Here is a 23,664-nt window from a genome sequence, read left to right on the forward strand (position 1 = left end):
CAAGTCAGCTGCTGGGTCAGAATATCTATTCGAAGTGCTTGAAGGCTCAGCTGGTGTGCTACTGGTCGTGTTATTTTACCCTACTTTCGAGCTACACGTTTGTGGAATCTTAAAATCTAGAAGTCACAGATTTTTCACTTCATTTGATTGAAATGATAAAATTCAAGCACTCTCTGAAGTTATGGTATATTTGGTCTAATTTGGGGTATCTCAGCTCACTAGGAAAGTGTGTGATAATGATGTTTCTCTTCCATGAAACCATTTTTATTCTCTGCAGCATATTCCTGAAGGAGTTGGAAAAGTATGAGCAGTTGCCAGAGGATGTTGGACATTGCTTTGTCACTTGGGTAATGAAACCGCAGCTACTTGTTCTCTCATAAATATTTAGTGACATTGAAAGAAGGTCGAAGGAGCGTCATTTGCTTCCTTCTTAAGTCACCACATTCTGCTGGATACTTTTCCTTCCACACAGACAGACCTTTCCTCAAAGAGTTGCATTCTCCAGCTAGTTATTATTGTGGAATGGGTTTTTACTGGCATTTGTGATGGTTGAAATAGCACGTGGAGTGGGAAGGCCCCTGCCTGACCCTGGGGAGTCCCCGACAGATGAGAGCCCTCCCTACCCGAGAGCATCCCCAGGTCGGCGAGGACGCACGTGCAGAGCGCGGCGTTGGTGCCATCCCAGGCTTGCTGCCGGGGCTGCGTACACACAGCAGCAGGTTGTGCTTCTTTTAATAGTTTCCTTTTTGAAATAGTTTCTTTTATTGGGGCATCAATGTCCTTTATAGACACAATGTCTTTTCTACGTAAAAGTTGACCACACTTGGACTTGTTGCAGTTTAACGGAGATGTTCAATATGTGTTTGCTTATAGGCAGACAAGTTTCAGATGTATGTCACGTACTGCAAAAATAAGCCTGACTCCACACAGCTGATATTAGAGCATGCAGGATCCTATTTTGATGTAAGTAATAGGTTACTAAGAAAGCTATGGAATTTTCTTAAGTTTTATTTAATATAAATGTAATGCATCATTACTCCTAGCTTTCACTTAATGATGCAATGTATACTTTCATTTTATCTCATTTGTGTCAGAGTGTTCTTATATTTACTTCTGTTGAAGTAAAATGGGGCGATTTTTTTAAAAGATCCTTTTCAAGTACTAGAAGCTATGTATCTTGTTAAAAAAACTCAGATTTTAATATGTACATTTGTGTTGGTGTGTATGTATGTCACTAATTATCATTTAGATGCAATCATTAATTTTATCTGTAATGTCTTATATAGAAGGTATCAACTGTCAAGCTTTTCCCCTCTATAGAACAATAATAACTTAGATTTTTTTAATGTACTAAAAGCTGTAATTTAATCTGACAGTAAAATGCAAGAAGCAATATTAGAGTTGGTTTAGTATATTATATATTTAATCTTTGAAAGTCATAGAAATCTATTATCTCTCTTTTTTCGTATAACAGACCCATTTTGCAATGCATTATGCACAATTTTAATTAGAATATAATGAAAGAATGATATTTCATTTTTAAATATAAAATGAAGTCAGTGACTCAAAAAAGTTATCTGCTGCAAAGAGTTGAAGGAAGTTTTTAAATTTTATAAAGCTATAAAGTATAACGGTTCAACTTTTTAGTGCTTGACAGGGAAGAATCATGATAAAAAGATCAGTATGAAATCATTTGATTATAGTAGCAATATCTAACATTTGAAATGCATTCATGCTCTTTCGTATAATTTTCTACATCTGTTGTAAGTGCTATTGCAAAGGAGAAATACACAGAGCAATTTTTTTCTCCAGGGAGCTTGTGCAAACCAATATAAGATCTAAATTCTTCACATAATATATAAAACAGGAGAAGCCTCTTCAGATTTATTTTTTGAAGTCTGGAATGCTGACACTTTGCAGTTAGGCAACAGTTCTTCTTTCCTGTAATCTGACCAGAGATGCTGCTTACTGTGGGTCTAGAGCAGCAGGCATGATTTTTTTAGGTTTCTCCTTTTCCACTGGTGTTTTCCTGTTTGACCAGATTATAAAATATCTCATTAACATTGATCTTCGACTTTGCAGAAGATTCTTAAAAGACACAGTTACACCATTGTCTTGCTAAATTCTGATCCTGTTCTTTGCCAACTACTCTTCCAGGTCACATTTTTTGCCAACCAAAATCATGGCACATCTTCTGTGTCCTTAACCCATAAAGTCTGTTCCCTCAGGTCCTATAAGTCATTAAGTATGGACTGAGCTGTAATTGAATATACTAGTGCAAACCCTTGGCCATTCTTCATATTCAAATCCCTCATCACTGTAAATTGTTCTGTCACTGCTCTGTCCAGGATTTCAAGTGTACGCTGTTGACATTCCACTTCAGCTTGCTTTCTGTAGGATTCTTCTATTGCTAGATCATGTTTTTCAACAAAAATTCCCTGAATAAATTGACCTGTCAAAGCAGACTTCCCCACGCCCCCTGAACCAAAGACTATTAGCTTGCACTCGCGCACGGGGTAGTCTGTTGAAATACTGACGGTTCAGCACCATCGAAGGTCAGAGACACACTGTTAGACACAGTTGGCTGCCCTCTGATCCAGCTACCCCCCTTCTGGGAATCTACGCCCTCCCACTCCTGTCCAGCACCACCTTCTTCTCCTCCACCTTCTCCTCCTCCTCCCTCCCCTTTGCCGCGGCTCCTGCTCCGGCTCCCGCTGCGGCTCCTGCTCCTGCTCCCTTCTGGCTCCTGCTCCGACTCTGCATGGTGGCAGCAGCCTCAGGAGTGGCACTCTGAATTTTTATGTATTTTTTGTATTTTAATATCATGATGTTATTAGTTTCCAAAAGTGGCCTGATAGTAACAACTAGGACCCATTGGGAGAGTCCTTAGTTATGTTCTGATTAGAGTAAATGTCCTCTGGTTTTTGAAAGCTATGGCAGGGAAGTTGTTCAGTGCAAAAGGGAATGGAGCCTTACAGTAGAGACTAAAGTACTTCTTGGGTTTCCAGAAGTTAGCCAAATGTCCATCAGATACATATTGATTAAAGGGTAAGGTACATAAAATGGATGGAGAAAGCAGAAAGGACATTGGATTTGTTTTCTGTCTTTACCCTTATGTATGGATACGTGCGACAATTTGCTCTTCTCTGAAAGCCTGGAAAATTGGAGTAAATTTTTGTTTCTGCCTTTGAAATGAAGCCCACCCGAGATGACCTCTCATTTTCACCTTCAAAGCCTATCCTAGTCGTCCCCTTCATGACCGATAATGTATAACTGCCTCAGTACATGTGACGTCTCTCCAGGCCAGGGCTGCCCTTTCTTTTTGTACTTCCCACGACTCTCGGACTCTGCCATGAGGTGAAGCCCAAAGCTGTGGCTCTGTCCAGTCAGAATGATCCAAGGCCTAAACGGGGAGAGCACGTAGCAGCTTTACAAAGCCATCTTAGAAATCCTTGTGCCCCAAATGCTTCGAGAGTAAAGGAAGTCATGCCAACTCAAGAGATTCCACAGACTGATGCCTGCAGCAGTCATTGTACAGTGTGCTTTTTTAGAAGAGGCTTTTGTTGTAATCCCCTCAGTTCTCCAGCACATCTGTTAGCCTTCGAGGCTCCTTCTTCCTGGCAGCAGGCATCCTTGAGCATCTCCCAGGTGCTCAGTGATCTCGGCAAGCCCGGTCATAGAGGCTGAGCATGGAATGGCGAGTTCCTCACTGGAGGGATACACGCAGCCAGCAAATTATTACATATACATTAAAAATTAGAAAACTGAAAAGTATAAAGCTGACCAACAAGGAAGAATCTCTGGTTTTATCCCCGGATCTCTGCCTCCCTCCCATCTAAAGTAAAGTTTTAGAAGCAGGAAAGTTTAATAAGCCAGCAGCCTTGTAAAAAAAGGAAACTACGTTCTTTAAGCAGGGTTGAACACTTGTCAGGTATTCTAGAAAAGTCCAATGATTTTAGAGCTGTATTTGAAGAGTGGTAAGCCTGTAATTAAGTAATAAGGATGTCAGCAGAAGCACCGAGATCGGCTGATTAGAAATCTCCTAGATGGGTTTCTGTAAATGTGATAAAACTTGGTGTTAAAGGCATTATATAATCTTCCAAGTGTATTGTACTCATGAAACTGAGTAGTGTTCAGCAATAGAAAGGGATAAGTAAACTTGGTACACACAGCAGCACAGGTCAGTTTCGGAACTGTTACGCTGAGTGGAAAAAAAGTCATTTCTTTAAAAGTCTGTATGATTCCTTTTATATGAAATTCTAGAATATGCAGAATTAATCTGTGGTGATGGAAATCAGGATGGGGCTATCTCCTGGGGTGGGCGGGGGCCGTGGGCAAGAGGAACCCCGCGTGCTGCAAAAGCGTTCTGTTTCTTGGTGGCAGTGTGTTAACGCGGATGTGCGCAGTTTGTCAGTGTGGGACAGAGGCCCCTCCTGGGGAGGGCGGGGTCCAGGGAGGGGTGTTTTGCATGCTGCGTGGTCCTCGCTCAGGTCACTGAGTTAGGAGGGAGGGCGTCCCAGGTGCTGACTATTGAACCTGAGCTGGCCTGGCAGGATAGCTAACTGGGACCCCGTGCCGTGCCTCTTCATACCTTTGCGTGCTAAAGCCAGTCACTCATCCAGAGTAAACCCTGCCGTTTTTTTATGTTGAAGGTAACACTGGGCTAAGACTTAATTATTTTTACATTAGTGTTTCAAAGAATCAGTAGTGATTTCTACTTCATATTTACAGGGAAAAAATAGTGGTATGTGTGTATTCATCTAAATCCATTTAAGTAAATGTAAATTTTTTATTCGTGCTTACTGACTTACCCAGTGATATTTTTTAATACAGGAAATACAGCAGCGGCATGGATTAGCCAATTCCATCTCTTCCTACCTTATCAAACCGGTTCAGCGAATAACAAAATATCAGCTCCTTTTAAAAGTATGTATGAAGCCTCTTCAGACTAAACTTTTGTGAAATACGCATTACTATTTTGACTTTTTTCTCACTATGTATATTACCCTGAATTTTTAAAATGGCACCTGGGAAGTTGACTTTGGGTTTGTATGCATTGCCATTTATTGCCCTAATTTCTCCCTGCGACAGTTAGATAAGAGTAAACTCCGTGATTATGCACCTGCACCGTGCTGTCGGCCCCTCATCTCTAGCATAAATTGAGAAGTGAGTGCACACTCGCCGTCCTTGTTATTTAGTGCCATCAGTTTGTGGCCAGTTGTGGCCTGCTGACCCTGGGCCGGGCACTGTGCATGGACTAGGCTCCTCCTCACTTCACTGTGCGCTGGTCTGCAGGCGTGGAAACTGGCCTTGGAGCATCCCAAGAGCATGCCCAGGGTCATCACTGGATCCCACAGTCTGGGGCCTGGCTTGAGTCCAGATCTGGCAGGTGCCCGGTTTTGCACTGTACCCCCGCAAAGACCCTCTCTCTTCACTGTTGTTTCTAGCCATCTATCACATATAACCTTTTTGGAGCATCTAGTTCATCCACATCCCATGCATTTAACTCAAACTGATTTAAATTTTTCTGAATTAAAATCAAACTTGTAAAAAAAACAAAACAAATACAATTTGTCTTGACAATAGAATGATAAAGAAAAATTCATCTCACAGAATATAGAAATATAATTAATACACATTTTTCTTGATAACGTAAAAATAATTTGTAACTTCTGCCTGGTGATGTTCACGTACGACACCCTTAAGCGTTTGAGTGCAGACAACAGCCCTTCATCCTGGTAACGGTGTTTGATGGGTCCTCCCCTGTCCTGGGCACTACAGCAGGAGGCTGGAGTATAATGGTTGTGGATATGTGAGAAGGACAGAGGAGAGAGCTAGGAATACATTAATAAGAAAAAGCTAGAAACACTAATGGGTAACTCCATTCTTTCCTGTGAAAGTGATACTATTATGAAACTTTCCTATTGTGAAATCTCCCCTGCCTCCTTTATCAAATTCTATTAAATGATTTTATGACCATCACTACAGAAATAGGTAGTTGCACACAACATGAAATAAGAGATCAGGAGGCTAAGCTGTTTATATTCAATCGCTCTTTGCTACTTGGTGTCCTTGAGATTGAAGGGCTTTATTTTTAACCTGAGGGTCTACTAAAGATCCCTGCGGTGGTGCCCTCCCATCTAGCTGGTCACTGTTCAGCTGGTGCCCTGATGTATAAACCTGACTTGTTTCTGTCCAAGGATTCTTCGGGAAAACAGAAATAGGCCATTTTGAGCTTCCCAGCAAGGCAGGTTCTCTGTCTATGATGTTGGTTTCAGTACATTGCACTTTAAAAGCACTTTTGCCAAATTGCTCCGAATGACGTATAAATACCATCTGGTCGTGAGTAAAAGTGCTTTTCAGGTCACCTGCTTGCTCCAAACGCTCCGGCTCAAAGCCAGAGCTGACTGCAGTGCCCTGCCCTATTTTGTTGAGCACCAGAACCAAACCTCCACCACCACAGCAAAAAAAAATGTTACTGTTACTAACTGATAATGATCTTTAATGTTCTGGTAAGGAAATACCTTGAAGACTCCTACACTGATTTGTTGTTCGCGCCGTCATTCATTTAATAACGTATAGTCCTCTGCTCCCTCTGAAATGTTACACACACACCTAGTTCTCCCTGGGGAGGTGCCATTCACTCATTAGACCTTTTCCAGACATCCTGTGCACAAGGAAGTACTCCAGGGGCGTCCCTGTTCCTGCTGCATTGGTCTGACAGCTTCAGATTAGATGGGACTTTGCACGAGCCACACCAGAGGGCTCAGAGCCACACCGTGACCCCACGGGCAGAATAGACACTGCCGCGTTGACTCTGGGGCCACTATTAGTTTTAACCAGGAATGTACTGTGCTGTACTGTAGTAATATTTTTACCAATTTTAAGGTTTAGTGGTTAACATGCATACTAATTTCATCTTTAAAAAAAGGACTACATCTGGTGTGCTCTAATGTGAACAGATGCCCTGCTGTGAGCAGGACAAACCTTCCAGGCCTTGGGAAAGGAGGCAGTAATCCATTTTCCATGAGAACACTTGTCTAGCCGACTGTTGTCTGGTTTTATCTTACAAAGCCTGGATTTTCATATGCTCCTTCATTTCTGCAACGATCTCGTTAATGGGGCATTTCTCAGGCTTTGGCTACTTCCGGGTATTGGTCTTCTACAGGAGCTGCTCACGTGCTGCGAGGAAGGGAAAGGGGAGATTAAAGACGGCCTCGAGGTGATGCTCAGCGTGCCGAAGCGCGCCAACGACGCCATGCACCTGAGCATGCTGGAAGGTAACGGCCCCGGCCTCCCTCGCGGGCGCCTGGACCATTTCCCCTGAAGCTGTTTGGGAAGGTTCCCTGCGCCCTGACCATCTTGGCTTTGTCTCATTACTTGTAGTTAGAGGTTAAGAGTTTAGATGAGAATGTCTTATTTTTTTAAAGCATTGGTTTCATGCTTCCGAGGACCATGTAAAATTGTAAGGGGCGTGTGAACTCCCCTGCTTGGCCTCTGCACTTGAAGCCCAGTAGCACTTTGTGTCCCTCACCTTGGGCTACCTGGTCTCTGCATTAGAGGGACGGATGGATAGATCGATCCCCCAAGATTGTAAAATCCCCCAAAAGGCTTGTTACTTCCCCATCTCTGTATCCATTGCATCACTTGCGCAGAGCCTTGAACAACAAGCTTTTTGGGGGATTTTATAATCTAGGCACCAAATACCTGCCATGTAGTTGCTTTTGGTATGTAACATAGCAAAGAGCATATTAGATAAATATGTTAAATCATTCAAACATTTAAAATTTCTGAGTGCCTCTGGTGAGAAAATGATTTCTTTGTTGCAGGCCTTAAATCTTATCAGGTTGCACAGAACTGTTTGCAAAAGTAATCCTTCCCCAGATGCTCTTTCTAGTCTGTGTCATTACCATCGATGACATCTGTGCCAGTTAGAGCATAGGTGCCACCATGTGTGATGGAGACCCAGAAATGAGAGGCAGTGCAAGGATTTTTCTTTCTGTCGTGTCAATCCTGAGCCGGCCTGGCAGCTCTTTGACATCATCGAGCATACAGGCTCTGTTCCAGCTGATTTCTCTCCAGTCCTAAGATGCTTCCCTGGCTGGCCAGGTCCAGTTGTTTCAAGACCCTGTTAATGCTCCATTGAGCTGGAAGTGGACAAAGAGGAAAGGGAGGGAACCCGCAAGGGCAGAAGCGAGAGATCACGCTCAAACTCTCACCACCCTGATGGCCAAGGAAGCTGGGTGTCTTAATTTTGCAGTGGCCAAATTAGATACCCCACGGCGGGTTGGCTTAACAGGAATTTATTGGCTCACAGTTGCAGAGGCTAGAAGGCTTTCTTACTCCTGGGTCAGTATCTCCTGGCTGGCCAGCAGTCTTTGGGGTGCCTTGCTGAGGAAGCAGTGAGGGATCCAGCCTGAGGCGGTGACCTGGGATAGTCAGTGCACCATCTGGACAGAGCGGGAGTTTGTATGGTGGAAGACTGGGAGTGAAGAGCAAGGACAAGGTGGTTGTTACACCAGATTGTAGGTGGTCTGGATGCCCAACTAAGAAGATGGAACTCAACAGAATTGTGAGGAATCGTTGAACTCTTTGGAACAGAGGAAAGCATGAGCAAAGTGGTGTTTTAGGAAGAATTATCCCTTGTAGGATGGATCAGAGGTGGGGAGACTGGAGTCAGGGGCCCTGGTGGGAAATCCCAAGGTCAGGGCAGCTAAGTGCCTGGACAGGGTGCTGGCAGGAAGAGCAGGGGGACAGGGCAGTAGATCATTAAGGACTTGGTAATTGGCTGACTGGGAGGACAGTGGGATAAAAGGGGTGCCACTGGGCAATCGCATGGATTAAAAAGTGTTACTAGATGGGTCAGCCCTGCCCTTGACACATTTTAAAATGTGGTCCAGGCAAATTTTGTAAATGCTCTGAGACTTAATTGGTGGGCATTTGCAAATGTTTAAACACTAATAATGCTTTCCTGTACATTTTTTTTTCTTTCAAATTGATTGTGCCTACTTTTCTTGTTGCAGGGTTTGATGAAAATATCGAGTCTCAGGGAGAACTCATCCTACAGGAATCCTTCCAAGTGTGGGACCCCAAAACCTTAATACGAAAGGGTCGAGAACGACATCTCTTCCTTTTTGAAATGTCCTTAGTATTTAGTAAAGAAGTGAAAGATTCCAGTGGGAGAAGCAAGTACCTTTATAAAAGCAAATTGTTTGTAAGTATAGGAGTTTAGAATTGTAAGTTTAAATGTAACGCGATTGTATCCTTTTTGTAGGTAGAGACAACTTACCATTTATTGCGGTCAGTTAGACCTCCCACACTACCCTAAATGTGGAAGTCTGAAATTGTTTCGTCTTTAATGAAAAGTCTGACCCTCTGGAGTCCACTAGAGGGCCATCTTGAGTTTCATGAGACTTCAGAAACTTTTTTTTTCTAAATTCCACAGAAACCAAACTGCAGTATAAGAAAACACTCTTTAAATGAACTTCAGCCATTTATCTCCTATGTGCCTTAACTAGATTTGTAAATAATTTGATATCAGACTGTGACTAACAGTCACATAATGTTATGTCATTAAATTTTCATTCATCAACACTAGAATATACTCAAGCAGCCGTACTAGGCGGCTCATTGTGGATTCCTAACGATGGGGGTTTTCTCATTACTGAAAATAAAGTTGGTTGTTTTTTTCCCCTAAAGATTAGGTAAAATTTATATAAGCAAAAATAAAGCTTCATAAACCCCACCTAGCTAGAGACAGCCACCCTTAACTGCTTATTAAATGCAGCAATGCATCTTAATTCTTATTTCACTTGGTGTACTTCCTAACAAGAGAAATATACATAGTCCAATATATTTTTTAAAATAATAACTCCAGTGGAACTCTTTATGATAGCACAGGTCTACTCTCAGAGAAGTTTGAGGCTGGTGTAGCCTTCCATGTCCACTTAACCTCCATCTTCCTTCAGTGGATAAAATCTCCTAAGAACTAGCAACACATTGCTGGGCTGGGTGGGGCAGGGATAGGATTGGACAAAAGTAATAAAAAAGCATCAGAGAAAGAACAGAAAAGGTAATAGAATTTGGTTTCTTCTTTGCACAAGATATGGCAGATACCATAAATATTGGTAGATGTTTGGAATTTGAACAATTTATGCAGTATATATTTTTATGACATACGTGTATTAATCAAATCCCTAAAGTAATAAAGTATACTATGAAGTACATATAAATCATCCTAATAATCTGGAATTCGCAAAATCAGACTGAGGATTTTCTATCATTTTCTTTGGCTTATATCCTGTTTGAGATTATCTTTTGGAGCACAGCTTGCCTTACATCATTTTAGATCATATTCTCACTTGAAAGAAAAAAAAGCAGTGTTGCTGGCAAATAATTTGACTAGCTGACTAATCTGTCCTTAGAGACGAAGCTGGTCTGTTTTAGAAACTGCTACATCTTCATTTAATTTACCTTTTAAATATGAGGGTTTCCTTCAGAGGCCAGCTCTGGAGCTGGTGATTCACTTCCTTTGCTGAAGAACTCAAGCACCATTAATTTGATTGTGGGGTGAGGGGTGAAGATTTTTGACCTGCTTGACACTCTTCTGTATTAAGCATGTTACAGCTGCCTATAGAGCTCAGAGACAATTTGATTATCTTGGCCCTTAAGTTGGTGAAATACTAAAGTTAAAGTATTGATAAACAAACTGGGAAAGAACTGAGCTGTTAAAACATAAAACATCTGTTGCCTTCTCTGAAACTACTTCATGAAGGCTGGAAATAGATGGTGGCAGCCCTTTTAGACCTAGGAAAGACTCATTTTGTTGTTGATAGCCAACACTTGATTTTCCTAATAGTAGGTTTTTTAGATTTTTGGGGGTTCCTTTCTCTAAATTTTTTGCTCTTTGAGCATGTATTGGTAGCTCTGTTAAAGGTGCTCAGAGAGAATAAAGAGATGAAAACAATCGAGTATATTCTAAGAAAGAAATTTCCCTGTGTTAGCGGACGTGAGATCTAAGGATGACCTGTAGGTATAAATGAACTATATCGTCAAAACCTGCCATGAGCACAAGTAACCACAGACTGTTTTCTTGGTCTCTGTTCTATATCCCACCAGAATTTTGCTCTAGCCTAATTGTGGAACTGTCTTTTTATCCAGACCTCAGAGTTGGGTGTCACAGAACATGTTGAAGGAGATCCTTGCAAATTCGCACTGTGGGTGGGGAGGACGCCAACTTCAGATAATAAAATTGTCCTTAAGGTAGGTCCATTGGAGGCTTAAGAATGTGTTGTGTGAACGTTTATCATAGCCGTGTATGCTTTTTTCTTGTTTTGGAAACATAATGGTTTTCACATAATTTTGTTTGTTCTCTTGGCATTGGTGACTGGCCCAAAGAGAATTGTGGAATAATAAGTCTGATGTTCTGGTGGTGAAATAATTTGAACTACACTTTCACTCTACCTACCGTAAGATAAAACGAAAAAAGGTCTTTTTAATTTCTCTCATCTTCTGGTCTTAGAGAGAATTATTCTGTGGGTGACTCAGGTACAGGAGCCTAAGAGGAACTGGCAGCTCTCACGGCATAACTGACCTTGAGGTTCAGAAGAGAATAGGTACCTGACGAGTCTGTGAGGGCTTTGGTGGGAAGTCAAGGCTGAACAGGCCAGGAGTCTCCATGGGTCCCGGGCTCCTTGGCCTTCTGGTTTGGGGATGATTACTAGTGCCACAGCTTGATCCTGTCGAGACGGGGTGTTCAGAACCACTTGGGCTGCCTCTGGGTGTATAATCTTCAGGGAAGGAAAGCATCTTTAAATATTTGAATATTTGATTGAACTCTCTTTTGATTATACTGACCTCTCTAAGCAATGGCAAAGAGCTCTGTAAAGAGTGCTTGATGTACTTTTCTTCTGTGTTTGAGAAAATACAGATGGAGCTGTCGTTCAGAGCTGTCTGGAAAGACCATAAGCAGCTTCGGGTTGTTCAGGGGAAGATGTAGCTGGAAATTTGTAGACTATTGGGAGACAAGCCAAAAGCTTAATGGGACTCCACATGCCAGCTATTTCGTCTCTTACATACCTTTTAGCCTTTCTTCAGTATTTCCAGAAACTGAGTTATTTTATCTGTACCTTGCTCTTTTAGAGCTTGTACTTTGGTTATTGCTGACTATGGAAGTCAGTGCATTATTAAGGTTTACTCACATGTAAAATGATGGATTGTTTTTGCAATGAATATGTGATTAGCAGTCCACTGTGTACTTGTTAGCACTGGCATAAAGCCCTGTAAAATATAAATTGCACTGATAGCTAAATATTAGATAACTGAGTTTTTCTAATGTCTAAAACTTATAATGTATTTCCTCGACCTTAAAACTTCCACTTTTTATGACATAATTATCCATGTGTGATGGGATGGCAAATGCCAAAAGGTGCTTCTAAGAGAGTGTCAGATATTTTAGCTAGATATGGACTGCTTTTACTTGGAGTATATGAAAAGGTTCACGAGACAATTGAAAACTTCCTGCAGGCTCTACCGGATGAAACTCTGTTATAGGGAGTTTTGGGTAAGATTTTTCTGACTACCATGGAGGGACTAAATGAAATGATGTTCTCAGTAATTCCAGAGATTGCTCTGGGACGTTGGTGGCAATGGTGGCAATGATGGAGGTGGTGGAGGTGATGGTGATGAGAGAAGCAGTGTAGATGGTGATGGGGTGTGGATGGTGGTGTAGCCCAAAGTGGTGAGGGCGGGGAGGAGGTGATGTAGGCAGTGGTGGTGATGGCTTAGTAAGTCACAAAACAAAATTCGGTCTTTTTGACTTTTGTAGTTGGAAAGGAGAATTTTATTTCCAAGCCCTTTCTTAAATAGATTGGAACTACCAAGAGTATGAAACAAATTATTCCTTTCTCTTAGTCAAAGAGGACCTTTACTTAGAACTTTTTTAGTATTTTAGCTGGATTATTCTTCGTTACTATTTCTGAAAAGCAGCCACTTTTTTTCCCTTAAGTTCTTCATTGTTTTGAGAATTGCTCTACAACAATCCACGCTCTTAAATCATGAGATTTTTATTCATTTCTGAACCGTATTAAGTGATTCCTTGATTGATCACAAGCTTCGCCAAAGGTTCTAACTCAGGCTTTCCTTTTACCTCCCACTTATTTATACCAGGCATTTAAATTCCAAAAGATCTTGAAGTTTTCATAGTTTTCCGCCCCGAGGCACTTCTACTTCACATGTAAGCTCCCTGTCCCCTAGGCTCCTGCCTCCCACCCCAGAGACACTGGGCTTAGGGCTATCCTGGTATCAGATCTGGGTACAGGAACAGGGGCTAGCTTTATCCTTCATTAATGTCCCCATTACTATGCCTAAGTAACTTTAAAGATACGTCCTCCAGTGAAAATATTTTATTTAGAAAGAAGGTTATCAATTTGCATTTCCTTTCCCAGCATGAACTTTGATTTTTCTAGTTTTACAAAAGGTACACAGTATGAAAATTTCAAGTTCCCTTCCTCCGTCATCTTATCTATAATTCCCTGGGCATTTATTCTAATCTTTTATAGGGTATGAGGGTTATATTACAGGAGGCTGGTGTTCTCGAAAAGGGAATTTTATAAATGTTACCAAGACCCAAACCATGTAAGCAGAAGGAAAAAAAATAAACAAGTAGGCAAAAGAGTTCTCCTTTGAGGCAGTGAGAGAAAAATCTAGAAAAGCAGTGCCATATATCTCTATGTGTCCGTTCAACAAATATGTATTGACTTAAGTATAAATACTTACTGTGGGTCATTTTCATCAACCATTTCTCTATAGTTGTAGTGGGATATCAAGGTGAATTCCACCACCTTTCCATCCTAGCGATGTAACTCATGCTAGCTAAAGGCAGTGCACGTGAGAATGGGCTCTAGCACCCGACTCCCTGGAAAGACGGTTTTGCCACCTGCCAGCAGCATGACCTTGGGCAGATTTAACATGTTCTCGCCTCAGTCCCTCATTCGTGAACCGAGAATACCAGAGGCCCCTACTCCGTGGAGACCGCCTGGGAGCACGGGGCAGATGGCAGCAGCAGTGGCCCCTGTTAGCACCTGCACGGGGGACCAGGTGGCAAGCTGTGTGGGCAGCCTTTAGCTCAGGTTCCTGCTGACTGGTTGCGAGCTACTGATCTATGCGTCGTCTCGGCCTCGTTGTCTAGACGAAGTTTGGTGGGAGTTTGCTGTGTTTTCGTATTTACCCAGGCTGCTTAAAGGCCTTGCTTGGAGTTGGGAATGAATCATTGATTATTAGAATATTCTTAGATATGGATTGCATATGCTTTAAAATAAAAATTGTCTTGATGGAAAATTTTTTAAATTAAGGTAATTTCCTTAGTGGCAAATAAAAAGATGTGGTTGCTGTTCTGTTAAAAAGCTAGTTTTAAAGTAGGAAACTCCAGGCTTGCAGAGACCTAAGTATATTTAGTGTCGATTCTGTAACAAGTCCTTTCTATGTCCTGATGGAGTCTCACACCTTCTTAAGGCTTCCAGCATAGAGAACAAACAGGACTGGATAAAGCACATTCGAGAAGTCATACAGGAAAGGACAATTCATCTGAAAGGAGCCCTGAAGGAGCCGATTCATATTCCCAAAACAGCGCCTGCCACGCGGCAGAAGGGAAGGAGGTGAGTGCTGGGAAGTGTTTTATTTTATTTAACTAAAAAACGGGCAGTAGTAACTTACTGGTTTTCAAAACCATTTTTCCCCAAATATTATGAGGAATTCTTTTTAAACATTAATTTTTTTATCCCCTCCCAGCCCCCCTTGAGGGGTGTTTTTAAAAACAGTCCGTGTATGTCTCATTTTGAGTAATGCAGCTGCTTTGTCAGGAGCCACCATTGGCTTAGCGGACGCGGAGGGCTGTGTGCGACGCCCTCAGTGCTTCTCGTCCCATCCCACGTGTTATTCACCGCGCACGTGGGAATCGTGTCTCACATAAGAGCGGCCCCAGCTGGTGATGAATTCCTCTTCTCCAGAGTTTTCCTTGCAGATGCTCCGTGTGCATGTGCGTCCCCACGGGTGGGTTTAGCTCCTGGGAACTCTGCAGCCTAGTTGCTCAGTCCCCCCAGGAAGTCTCCCTCATCGTGTGAACCTTGGCATGTTCTAAGAGCTCTGGGTGCTTTTTGCTTTCTTAGAAAAGGATAAAAACCGTGTGCTGTTACTGTACGGGTTGAATGGAGCGATGCCCCTGAGGCCCTTAGCACAAAGCCAGCACCCCAGAGAGCAGTTGTCCTTAGTCCCGTGATGGTGGCCGCAGGTGTGTGGTGGCTCTTTAAGGAACTCTGTTCTTCCTCCCCTGAGTCACGCAAGGTCTTTACCAGCCTTGGAGAAAACCCCGGCAGTGACGGGACTTAATCTCTTTGTCTCCAGGGATGGAGAAGACCTGGATAGCCAGGGTGACGGCAGCAGCCAGCCAGACACCATTTCCATCGCCTCGCGGACCTCCCAGAACACGCTGGACAGCGATAAGGTGAGCCGGGCCCAGTGCTCCCCGTGGGGAGGTGGACGCAGCGGGTCTCTAGGCTGATGTGAAGCAGGCTCATTCTGTCTCTAAGTGACAGCTAGTAGTGAACGTTAAAAACAGTCACTCCACGCCAAGAACAGCGCCAGAACCCGCAGCAGAGGCCAAGGCCTGGGATGTCAGTTCAGAAGGCCACAGCGCTGAGGGCCCAGGTGGACTCCCTCGACGCCCCCAGCCCTGCCCGCCCTGCCCCGGCACGGTTCATGGGTTTGCTCTCAGGATCCAGGGCTGTGTGCCTCAGTGTTCTTATTTAACTGTTAAGCAGAAGATCGTATTTCTAATGAAATCGTGTGCAGCCCCCCATTATGTAAAGGGCTGCTCTGCTTGAAGCAGGGTGCTGGCATCCTCCAGTCGAGCCTGGGGCTGCCCTGGCAGAGCTTTGGCTGTGACAGCACAGTGCAGAGACCAGCTGACAGAGTGCCGAGCTGGCAGCTGCGCTAACCACCAGGGGGTACATCTGACGTTCATTCAAGCACCTTCTGCAGAAAGGGCCTAAGGGATCCCTAGATTCCGACCGAAAATCCTGCAAATAAACATTCAGCAGTAGAATTTGGAATCCTGGGGTTACATGATGAACAAATGACTGGAAAAGGTCCCCTCTAAAACCTAACGGGCGTTTATCTCAGATCGTCTTCTACTCAGATGAGCACCTTTTCTACCATATTTCTAGAATGCTAGACCAGATTCTTTTAAAAAAGAAAGGATTTTTTGACAGTGTTTGAGGGGTTTTATTTAAGCCACTATTAGTTCAGAATTCCCGAGTTTCTCCCTCTTTGATGCAAACTGTATTCTCTTACATGCGACTTTAGACCGGATCGTGGTGTGACATGAGGAGATCCGTTCATTGCACCGCGTTTCCACAGCCTGCTCATGTCATGGGAAGGAGAATTTCCTAACCTTGTCATTGGAAATTTTTGCTGTCAGATGAAAAAATCCAATATTTGTGGGTAATCTCAGAGTATACATCTTGTAGTCTCAAACTTTGTTCATCTCTCACTTCTTTTTAGAGAAAAATATGTGATATTTAATATTGTATTTTCCAGTAAGAAATGTGTTTAAAATATTGTTCTAATGATTCATATCCAAAATCCTTCTAGCTTGAGGAATTCTTTTTTCCCCACTTTACTTTTTGAGGTCACTAAATTGTATTCCTACAATCTAGAATGGTTAGGAAAACAGGAAGGCAGAAAAAAATTGTCACATTATCTTTTGTTCAGGGCCCAATTTATTAGCAAATAGTGTTGCTAATACTAATACTAAGGGAAAAGATGTTTGGCAGGTTCAGGCATTTGCTGCCTAATAGCTTTTCTTCCTGTAGCCCCACCCCAAGGCCTTTTATTTAAGAAAATAAGGTTTGAACTTGGAAACATTTCACTGGAATAATATAGATTATTTTCTTTTTGGGAAAAAAAAAAAAGATGATTGAGTAATACAAATAATCAGGTCATACCAGACTTGCACTAGAAAGAGAAACCAGAAACCAGAGTAGTTTTAAGTGTGAGGGGGGAATGGCTTCCTTCACTCAGACCATTTCACAAACTCTTCTTGAGAATCTCTACTCCAGCTATAGATCAGTCAAGCCCCAAGTCACAAATCTGTAGCCTATACATTCTCATGGATCCAGTCAGGATTTATACTAGAAATGAGCTTAGACGTTTATTTTTAAAACATAAATTACTTGAATGATACTGCCAGAGAAGTAAATGTAGAAGTTACGGCTTTAAAATGAATTAAGATGTTTTTCTGAGGTTGGTCAGAGAAGAAAGGGTGGCTTTGTATCATCAAGTAATGTATGTATCATTGGGGCAGTGGGGGTCTGGAAAAACCTCCTCTGTCCAGCAGCGGCTCTTGATCCTCTAGCTTATCATTCTAGGAGAGAGCCGCCCAGTGCCACACACTGCCTTCTGCTAGCAGAGAATTCATTTGGTTGTGCTCCTGCTCCCTCTTCTTTCTTTTTTTCTTTTTTCAATTTGTCTTTCTTTTTACGTTTTTTCTTTTCAATTAGAGAAGTTGTGGGTTTCCAGAACAACTGTGCAAAAAATGCAGGGTTCCCATATACCACCTATTATTAACAATTTGCACTGGTATGGTGCATTTGTTACAAATGATGAAAGCACATTTCTATAATTGCACTGTTAATCATAGTCCATGGTCTGTTTTAGGATACACAGTGTTGTGTACTGTCATGGATTTCTTTGTAATCAACTTTTGACACTTATTCATAAGACATGCAATCCATTTAAAGTGTACAATCAATGATATTTGGTATAATCCAGAGTTGTGCCTTTATCACTTCAATCAATGTGAGGGTGTTTTCATTACTTCAGTAATAATAATTTAAAAAAACAATAAAAAACTCTACCCCTTAATCACCTCTCAGTCTCTCTGTCCTTCTCATGCCATACATAGGTGCTATTCTGTCTCTGTCTCTTAATTTATTTGTATTTATATTTTATATAGATGGAGTCAACAATATGTAGTACCTTTTCTCTAGTTTCTTTCACTTAGTATATTTCCTTCTCTTTAAACTTAATGGAAGATTGTTAATATATTACTATAGTGTCCATAGTTGGCTTAGGTTATATTTTGTCTGATAGTAATATCTTGTAACATTAACGTACATTTGTTCTGTTTCAAAGAAAAAGTCTTATACATGCAGTATTACCCATATTCATATTTCACATGCAGTTTCACTGTGCTCTGCAGTCCCATGTTATATTTTTTACCTTTCCTTCTAGTCATACACAGTACCTTAGACTTTCCCTTTCAACCAGTATCATACCCATATATTAGCACTGCTAGTTGCAACCACTGTGATGTGCTTTCAGCATTTCTACTCACTTCCAAACATTTCCAAACAACTTTTTACCAGTTCTGCACAGATTAAACCTTAGCTTTCCATTCTCTAACTTCATTCCATTTTCTGGTGACTTGTATTTCAGTTACTAAATCCACAAGTTTACTCAATATATTTAGTTCATAATAGTATAGCCATACAGTGTTCTTTTGTGTCTGGATTGCTTCGCTCAACATAATGTCCTCCGGATTCATCCATGTTGTCATGTGCTTCACGACTTCATTTCTACTTAGAGCTGCATAATATTCCATCGTGTGTATATACTGCAGTTTGTTTATCTAGTCATCTGTTGATGGACCTGGGTTTCCATCTTTTGGCCATCAGGAGTAATGTCACTTTTAATTGTTTTTTATTTAGTTTTTAAAATTTATTTCTCTCCCCTTCCCCCCGCCCCAGTTGTCTGCTCTCTGGTCCATTTGCTGTGTGTTCTTCTTTTTTGTCCACTTCAGTTGTTGTCAGCGGCATGGGAATCTGTGTTTCTTTTTTTGTTGCGTCATCTTGCTGCATCAGCTCTCCCTGTGTGTGGCGCCATTCCTGGGCAGGCTGAACTTTCTTTCTTGCTGGGCGGCTCTTCTTACGCATGGGGCTCCCCTACGCAGGGGACACCCCTGTGTGGCACGGCACTCCTTGCGCGCATCAGCACGGCACATGGGCCAGCTCCACACGGGTCAAGGAGGCCCTGGGTTTGAACCGCAGACCTCCCACGTGGTAGATGGACGCCCTATCTACTGGGCCAAGTCCGCTTCCCAGGAGCAATGTCACTTTGAACATTAGTGTGCAGATGTCTGTTCATGTCACTGCTCTCAGTTCTTCTGGATATATACCTAGTAATGATACTGCCAAGTCACATGGCATGTTTATATTCAACTACGTTTGGAACTGCCGAACAGTCAGAAATAGGCTTGTCAGAAACCAGTTGGCCAAGGGGAAATGGTAAGATGGCGGCAGAATAAGGAGCTCCAAGAGTCATCTTGTCCCACAGGGCAGTTAGTAATCAACCAGAGCTATCTAAAGCACCTGTTCGGGGGGCCCAGGAAACCAGAGGAGCATCCTGCAACATCTTTAAAGGAATGGAAGAAAGAGACTGCCCATCTGCAGTGAAGATTTGTGAGTGGAACACTGCACACCACGGAGGCTGGTGCCCATCCTCCACTGGCAGCAAAAGCACCTGAGGAGCTATTCTGTGACTGGAGTTGGAAGCTCTATTTCCCAAAAACAAGGGAGGAAGAGAAAGTCAGGCACTGACTTTAGCTACTGAATAGTAAATTTGGCTTGCTAAAGTATAATCCCTTTAAGAACAACTTAAGTTTGAACCTGTCCAAGTTGGAAAGAGGCTGGCAGCCTCCAGTTTTACTCCACCCCCAGCTTGATGGGGAAACGGGCTGATTGAAAATCACAGTGACGATAGGGACTGGCTTCTTTCCACCCAGATCTGATTGCACCCCTAGCTTGCTGAGCAACCACAGGCACTTTTGGCCGGCACAGACTGGACAGTCAGACACCTGGGCCTCTGTCCACACCCAGCGGTAAGGATAGGCAGGGAGCTGTGTTTCCTCAGCCTCTCTGGGCAACTGCAAGTGCTTTCAGCCCACACATATCAGTTCCATCCCCATCCTTCCAGCCCCACCCACATAGGATAGGAGGGGGCTAGTGTTTCTTCAGCCTCTCCAGGCAATTGCAGGCACGTTCAGCCCTCACAGACTGGATACTTGACCATCTGTAGCTACATCCCTACTCCCCAATAGGATAGGCAGGGAGCTGTGTTTCCTCAGCCTCTTTGGGCAACTGCAGGTGCTTTTGGACCTGCTCAGACTGGTTTGTTGAGTGCCTGGGGCTCCACACACACCCCTCCCCCATAGCATAGGAGGTGCCTGGAGTTTCATCAGCCTTTCAGGGCAACTCTAGGCGCTTTTGGACTACATAGACTGGGTTGTTGAGTGCCTTTGAATCCTTCCCTGCCCACACTCATAGGATAAGAGGGGGCTGATGTTTCCTCAGCCTCTCTGGGCAACTGCAGGTGCTTTCAGCCTGTACAAACAGGGTACTCAGACACTGTTAGCTCTATCCCCGTCCCCCAATAGAATAGGAGGGGAGCTGTGTTTCTTCACCCTCTCTGGGCAACTGCAGGTACTTTCGGCCCACATGGATTAGATTCTGGGCCATTTCAGAGAATCCGTTTCCACCCCTGGTAGGGGAGAAGGGGACCCAGACCTATGTTAGTCTACCTGGTCTACTGCAGTCAGTTTTGACCTTCAAGGTTTAGTTTGTTGCCCACACCTGCAGCTCCATCCCCACCCAGGCAAGGGAAGATGGGCTGGGAAGTTGCATCGTTTCTATGGGCAGCTATAGATGGTCTTGGCCTGCGTGACTTGGATTACTACACACACCTGTGACTCTGTCTCTGACCCTGGCAGAAGAGAAAGGAAGGAGAAGCATCATTGATTCCTGGGGCAACTGAGGCAGCTTTGGCCTCCACAGCTTACAGGACCAACTACATCCTCAACTCCTACTATACAACCAGCAAGGGAGAAATGGCAGGAAAGCCCTAAGCTAAAGAGAGAAACTGCACCCAGAATAAATACATCTGCTAAGCCAGATGCCAAGACACCAACCAAAAACTACAATCCATACCAAGAAATAGAAGAACACATTAAGCCTCCAGATTACTTAAAGGAGTTGAGACAACTAATTATAAATGTTCAGACAAATCTCCTTAATAAGTTCAATGAGATGGCTAAAGAAATTAATGATATTAAGATGGCACTGGGTGAGCACAAAGAACTTGAAAGCATACTTAGAAAACTAGATCTTATGGGAATGAAAGGCATAATAAATGAAATTAAAAATATACTGGGGGAAGCGGACTTGGCTTAATGGTTAGAGCATCCGCCTACCACGTGGGAGGTCCATGGTTCAAACCCAGGGCCTCCTTGACCCATGTGGAGCTGGCCCACACACAGTGCTAATGCATGCAAGGAGAGCCGTGCCACGCAAGGGTGTCCCCTGTGTAGGGGATCCCCATGCACAAGGAATGCTCCCCATAAGGAGAGACACCCAGCGCGAAAGAAAGTTCAGCCTGCCCAGGAGTGATGCTGCACTGATGCAGCAAGATGACTCAACAACAAAAAACGAGACAGATTCCTGGTGCTGCTGACAAGAATAGAAGCAGACACAGAAGAACACACAGCAAATGGACACAGAGAGCAGACAACTGGGGGGGGGGGGGGGCGGGGAGGAGAATGGGAGAGAAATAAATCTCTGCTGTTATATGTAACAGCAGATTTGAGGAAGTGGAAGAATCAGTGAGCTTGAATACATGACCTCCAAAAGCAAACGTACCAAAGAAGAGATAAAAGAATGGATAATCCATGCTGTGTAGCAGTGCTTCCAAAATGTATTCTTCAATTGCAATGAACGTACCACACTAATGAAAGAAGTTGTTGATATGGGAAAGTGGGGGGTGGGCAGAGTGGGACATATGGGAACTTCCTATATGTTTTAATGTGGCATTTTGTGTCATCTATGTATCTTTTAAAAATAAAATAAAAATACATTTTAAAAAAGAATGGAAAATATTGAACAGTCTCAGCTAACTAAATGATGGCAAAAGATGTGCAGAAATACATGTCCCAGAAGAAAAGGGAAAAGGGGCAGAAGGAATATTTGAAGAAATGGTAGAAAATTTCCCAACCCTAATGAAAGACATAGACATCCGTATCCAAGAAGTACAACTTATGCCCATCTGAATAAATCAGAATAAACCTACTCTGAGATACATACTAATTGGAATGTCAAATGCCAAATATAAAGAGAGAATTCTGAGAGCAGCAAGAGAAAAGCAGTACATCACATACAAGTTATACCCCATGAGATTAAGTGCTGATTTCCTATCTTGCCATGGAGGCAAGAAGGCAGTGGTATGATATATTTAAGATTTTGCAAGAGAAAAACTGCCAGCCAAGAGTCTTTTATGCAGCAAGAGTACCTTTCAGAAATGAGGGTGAGTTTAGAATATTCACAGATAAACAGAAACTGAGGGAGTTTGTAACCAAGAGACCAGCTTTGCAGGAAATGCTAAAGGGACTGCTACCAGAAAAGAAAAGATAGGTGAGAGAGCTTAGAGTATGTAAATAAAGATTATATCTGTAAATTTAACTAAAAGTGTCAAAAGAGTGGTGAAAATTGAATATGACAGATAAACCCAAGTGTCAAAATGGGTAAAATAAGAACTGCCTTTATAATAATAACATTGAATGTTAATGGAATAAACACCCCAATCAGAGGATGCAGACTGGCAGAATGGATAAGAAAATGAGAGCCAACTATATGCTGTCTACAAGTGACTCACCTGAGACCCAAAGATACCAATACATTGAAAGTGAAAGGCTGGTAAAAGATATCCCAGACATGGAGTAACCAAAAAAGAAAAAAAAAACCTGGGGTAGCTATACTTGTATCCGGTGAAGTAGACTTTAAAAGCAAAACTGTTATCAGAGACAAGGAAGAACATTATATTAATGAAAGCAGCAATTCATCAGGAAGAAATAATAATCATAAATAGGTATGCACCTAACCAAGGTGCCCCAAATTATAGTGTTTTCAAACACTGGCAAAATTGGAGAAAGAAATAGATATCTCTACAGTTTTAGTTGGAAATTTCAGTACACCACTCTAAGCATTGGATAGAACATCTGGACAGAGGATCGATCAAGAAGAGTTTGAATAATATGGTAAATGGACTAAACCTAATAGGTATATATATAGAACAATGTACTTCTAAACAGCAGGGTATACCTTCTTTTCAAGTGCTCATGGATCTTTCTCCAGGATCTCAACACATTCAGCAGAATCAAAATTACTCAGATAACTTTCTCTGATCATAATGGAATAAAGTTGGAAATCAACAAGCAGAAAAAGGGAAAATTCACAAATATGGAGATTAAACAACATGATCTTAGATAATCAGTGGGTCAAAGAAGAAATTGTGAGAAAAATCAACAAATAACTCAAGATAAATGAAAAGGGCATAACATATCAGAAGCTATGGGATGCAGCAAATGCAGTGCTGAGAGGGAAATTTATAGCCCCCAATGCTTACATTAGAAAAGAAGAAAGAGCTAAAATCAATGACCTAACTACACATCTGGAGGAACTTAGAAAAAGAATAATAGACTATTTCCAAAAGCAAGCAGAAGGGTGAAATAATAAAGACAGAGCAGAAATTTTAAAATTGAGACCAAAAAAAAAGGAAAGAAAA

The 23,664-nt window shown here is 42.4% G+C and overlaps 1 protein-coding gene and 1 pseudogene across 3 annotated transcripts in view; one reads left to right on the forward strand and one right to left on the reverse strand.

Moving 5' to 3' along the window:
* Nucleotides 1-23,664, forward strand: part of TRIO (trio Rho guanine nucleotide exchange factor) — a 380,125-nt gene that overhangs the window by 257,437 nt on the left and 99,024 nt on the right. For all 3 annotated transcript variants that reach the window (XR_011645465.1, XM_058306993.1, XM_058307004.1), the window contains exons 26-33: nucleotides 278-347; nucleotides 874-963; nucleotides 4,834-4,926; nucleotides 7,169-7,280; nucleotides 9,024-9,214; nucleotides 11,161-11,262; nucleotides 14,512-14,654; nucleotides 15,400-15,499. Coding sequence is in view for 2 of the 3 variants with exons in the window: in XM_058306993.1 (XP_058162976.1) it covers nucleotides 278-347; nucleotides 874-963; nucleotides 4,834-4,926; nucleotides 7,169-7,280; nucleotides 9,024-9,214; nucleotides 11,161-11,262; nucleotides 14,512-14,654; nucleotides 15,400-15,499 (901 nt within the window). In the remaining variant the exon portion in view is untranslated. The remainder of the gene's footprint in view (nucleotides 1-277; nucleotides 348-873; nucleotides 964-4,833; nucleotides 4,927-7,168; nucleotides 7,281-9,023; nucleotides 9,215-11,160; nucleotides 11,263-14,511; nucleotides 14,655-15,399; nucleotides 15,500-23,664) is intronic.
* LOC139439801 (ras-related protein Rap-1A pseudogene) lies at nucleotides 1,966-2,763 on the reverse strand (annotated as a pseudogene).

The sequence above is a fragment of the Dasypus novemcinctus genome, chromosome 2 (genome assembly GCF_030445035.2).
Source record: "Dasypus novemcinctus isolate mDasNov1 chromosome 2, mDasNov1.1.hap2, whole genome shotgun sequence".
NCBI lineage: Eukaryota > Metazoa > Chordata > Mammalia > Cingulata > Dasypodidae > Dasypus > Dasypus novemcinctus.